This window comes from Haplochromis burtoni, unplaced genomic scaffold (genome assembly GCF_018398535.1).
Source record: "Haplochromis burtoni strain Fernald_Lab_line unplaced genomic scaffold, NCSU_Asbu1 Contig_2998, whole genome shotgun sequence".
In the NCBI taxonomy this organism is placed as follows: domain Eukaryota; kingdom Metazoa; phylum Chordata; class Actinopteri; order Cichliformes; family Cichlidae; genus Haplochromis; species Haplochromis burtoni.
Window position 1 is genome coordinate 5524 of NW_024585359.1, and position 3327 is coordinate 8850.

The following is a 3327-nucleotide window of genomic DNA, read 5'->3' on the forward strand; positions in this document are numbered from 1 at the left end:
AATCCCAAACACAAGCTAAGCAACACAGTGTATGCTGTGGAGTGCAACTAGGAGAGCTCAGACCTCTGCAGTGAAGAAATTAAACAGCCACTGCATAAACGCATGGCACAGCATAGAAGAGCCACCTTGACAGGACAAGACTCGGCTGTACATCTGCATCTAAAGGTCACTCTTTGAGGATGCCAATGTCCACATTTTGGACAGTGAAAACAGATGGTTTGAAAGAGGAGTGAAAGAAACCATCCTTGAACAGAGGGCGGGGCTTACGACACCAACTGTCTGCTACCTACATCCCAGTTTTGAGATCCCTTCCCAGGCACCTCAACCCCTACTCACATCTTGCGTCAGTTGATCTAAATAAGTCACATGATAGGGCGAGGCGAGGTCCCACAATGGCTTCACCCGAAGTCTCTGCCGATAGCGACCTACACCCTTTTTTGACACCTTGGCTCACATGATGAATAGACATCATAGACACCTCACCCTTACTACTGGAACTTCAACATTATGCACTCCATACTGTACATTAATGCCACTTGTTTTGCACATGTTCAACTACCAACCTCTGTATAGTTTATACATTTTATTTATTGTTTACTCTATTTAATTTGTAAAATATGTATACACACACACATGTAGAAAAACATATTTAGTATACACATCCAGTGATGCATATACTATTATATATTGTACATATATTTATTACTCTCAGATTTAGCCATTCTTATATTTTCCTTGTTTTATGTTATGGTATGTTTTGCACACCTCTGTGGCTTGTGAAGCTCACACACAAGAATTTCACTCGCATGTACTGGACCAGCGTACCTGCACATGTGATGTGACAATAAAAGTGATTTGATTTGGATTTGATTTGAATAGTGGGTCAACGACCCTCTTAAGGGACACCTGGGACCTGAACAAACTGAGTACCGTGTACTGATAGCATGAATACAGTTGAAGTTTTAGAGCAGTCGTGTTAGAAATAAACACACTACTGCACTGGGAAAATATAACTGGGATAATACTGTGTTTCCTGCTCGCTGTGCTCGTTTCTGCTGCTCCTTGAATGTCTCCATTGTCCATGAGCTTTATAATTTCTCCAGATTTCTCAACGCAGCTAACACAAAGACAACTTGAAAGGACAGATGTAGTAGTATCCCACGGAGAGAATGGGGGGTGGGGTTATATAAATCAGTATGTGGCCAAAAGCAGAGACACAAAGAGACATGCACTGCTAACAAAAGAAACGCGTTATGTGATCGATATCAAACTATAAAGTAACCTTCTTTGTGTTACACCCACGCCTGAAATGTGAATCAATTTCCCACGCCATCTGGAACCGGCAGTTAACCGTTTCAGGTATGCGCTCCTTCACAATAACCCGAGGGCATCAATTTATTTTCAGTGAAGTTTACAGCAGCATTTCCGTGACCTCGTTACATCTACCTGTCCGTTTCACCCCTTTAAATGCGTGCTACTGATCCACTAGTTCGCAGCTTTATCATGCAGCGGTGGTTTTGTTACGTACCTATTCTCTGTAACTTTATTTTGGGGAACTTAACGGTGATATCCCGGAGTATGCGCTGCCTGGCATCGGCCTCATTCTGGACGATCGTTTTTACAAAGGCTCCGAATATCTCTTCAGCAGCAGCCGTTAGTCGCTCATTAACAAAGTCTCTCAAATACTCGACTGAACACATCGTTACTTCAGCAGCTCAAATATTTATCTGCTATAAAGTACACAGCCGTTTTCAGCTTCGACTACCGAGCAGAGCCAGAAACGTTCTACGCATGTGCAAAAGAACTTCTTCCTGTTCCTTCCTTTCATAATAAAACCCCTCGACATTTTTAACAAGCTTTATTTAAAAATGACAACCTATGCACCACTGACTATAGAAAGGACTGTTATCCAGTGATGTTTATACAGCCAGTGGTGCATACAAAGAAACTTAATGCCATAACAGGAAATGAGTGTGTACAAAATAATAATACAAAATCACTAGTTTTAAACTCAGTGTTTGCAAATAATGTAAATTATTATTTGGGAGTAACAGGCAGAAGTTAGACAAAACATTCACAAAGGAGATGAAGATGAAGAGGCTTGGATGGAGCTCTGAGTAACATGTGAGAGGCTGAGATGAGGAAGAGCCGGTCTGCATGAAAGACTGCGAGGGCCGGATAGAAAGATAATTGGACTAGACCAGTGATGTCAGCAGTGAGCTTGACAGGAAAGTGGAAGTGATGAAAAGGATAGATTGGCCAACAAACACAGACAGATCTGCGATACAGATTTTTCTTTATTGAACCATGTGTAAGCTTCATTTCAATAAGCAGAGATTTTTAGGATGAACGGAACATGATTTACTGATAAACAGAAAGCAATCAAACAATTCCACAATTTTATTGTAACAATAATTCTATTCTATTCTAAGCTTAGAAGTGGATTGTGGTAAATGAAACACAGAGCGGGCAGAGTAAAAGGGCCATCGGTGGCCAGAAGAGCGTTACGGAGCTGAGACAGAGCTCATGATCTGTGATATAGATCAAGGCCAGTGAAGGCTAGGAGAGAAAGCAGAGAGCCTGCAAGAGGCGGAGCGCTAGCAAAGGACAGACGAAGGAGAGAGCCTGCATTAAGGCTCAATTCAATTCAGTTTTATTTATACATCGCCAAATCACATCGACAGTCTCCTCAAAGCACTTTATACTGTAATGTAGACCCTACATTAATAGATACCGAGAAAAACCCAACAATCGTATGAGCCCCTATGAGCAAGCACTTTGGCAACAGTGGGAAGGGAAATCTCACTTTTAACAAGAAGAAACTTCCAGCAGAAACAGAGAGGCGGTTATCTACCGCAACCGGTTGGGCTGAGGCCAGGAAGACAGGACAAAAACATGCTGTGGAGGCCAAAATGGGCCAGTGAAGGAGATCGGAGCCTGCAATAAGCTGTAATATGCTATAATAATAGAACCTGCTAATTTTTGGTTGGAATGCTTTAGTGATAAACTATAGTGGTGAAAAGACAACTTGGAAAAGATAATGTCATATTTTGGATTGAATAGATTAGAAGAGGAAGTAAATTCACTGAACCTTAAAAACCCTTAAAAAGCTAAAACGAATATGCAATCCAAAAGACATTCAACATAGAACTAAACATGCCTTTGCAAAGACAAATTGGTATCTTATGAAGAATCAATAAGGTTATTGGTTCTGGACTCTTTCAGTCCAGAACTGAAAGAGTAACCTTTGCTATCCGGTTGTTCAGTCTGACGTCACTAGCCGTGTCTGGGTCTAAACTCCGCTGCAGGTCCATATATCAAACGATC

At 41.4% G+C, this 3327-nt stretch overlaps 1 protein-coding gene across 1 annotated transcript; it reads right to left on the minus strand.

Annotated features, from left to right (window-relative positions):
* Positions 1–1528: 1528 nt before the first annotated feature.
* Positions 1529–1814, minus strand: LOC121811869 (the record flags this gene model as incomplete). Its single annotated transcript, XM_042217788.1, is given in 1 exon segment — positions 1529–1814. A coding segment is annotated over 1 exon segment (172 nt), but the record flags the coding sequence as incomplete, so codon positions are not given.
* Between the last annotated feature and the right edge of the window lie 1513 nt (positions 1815–3327).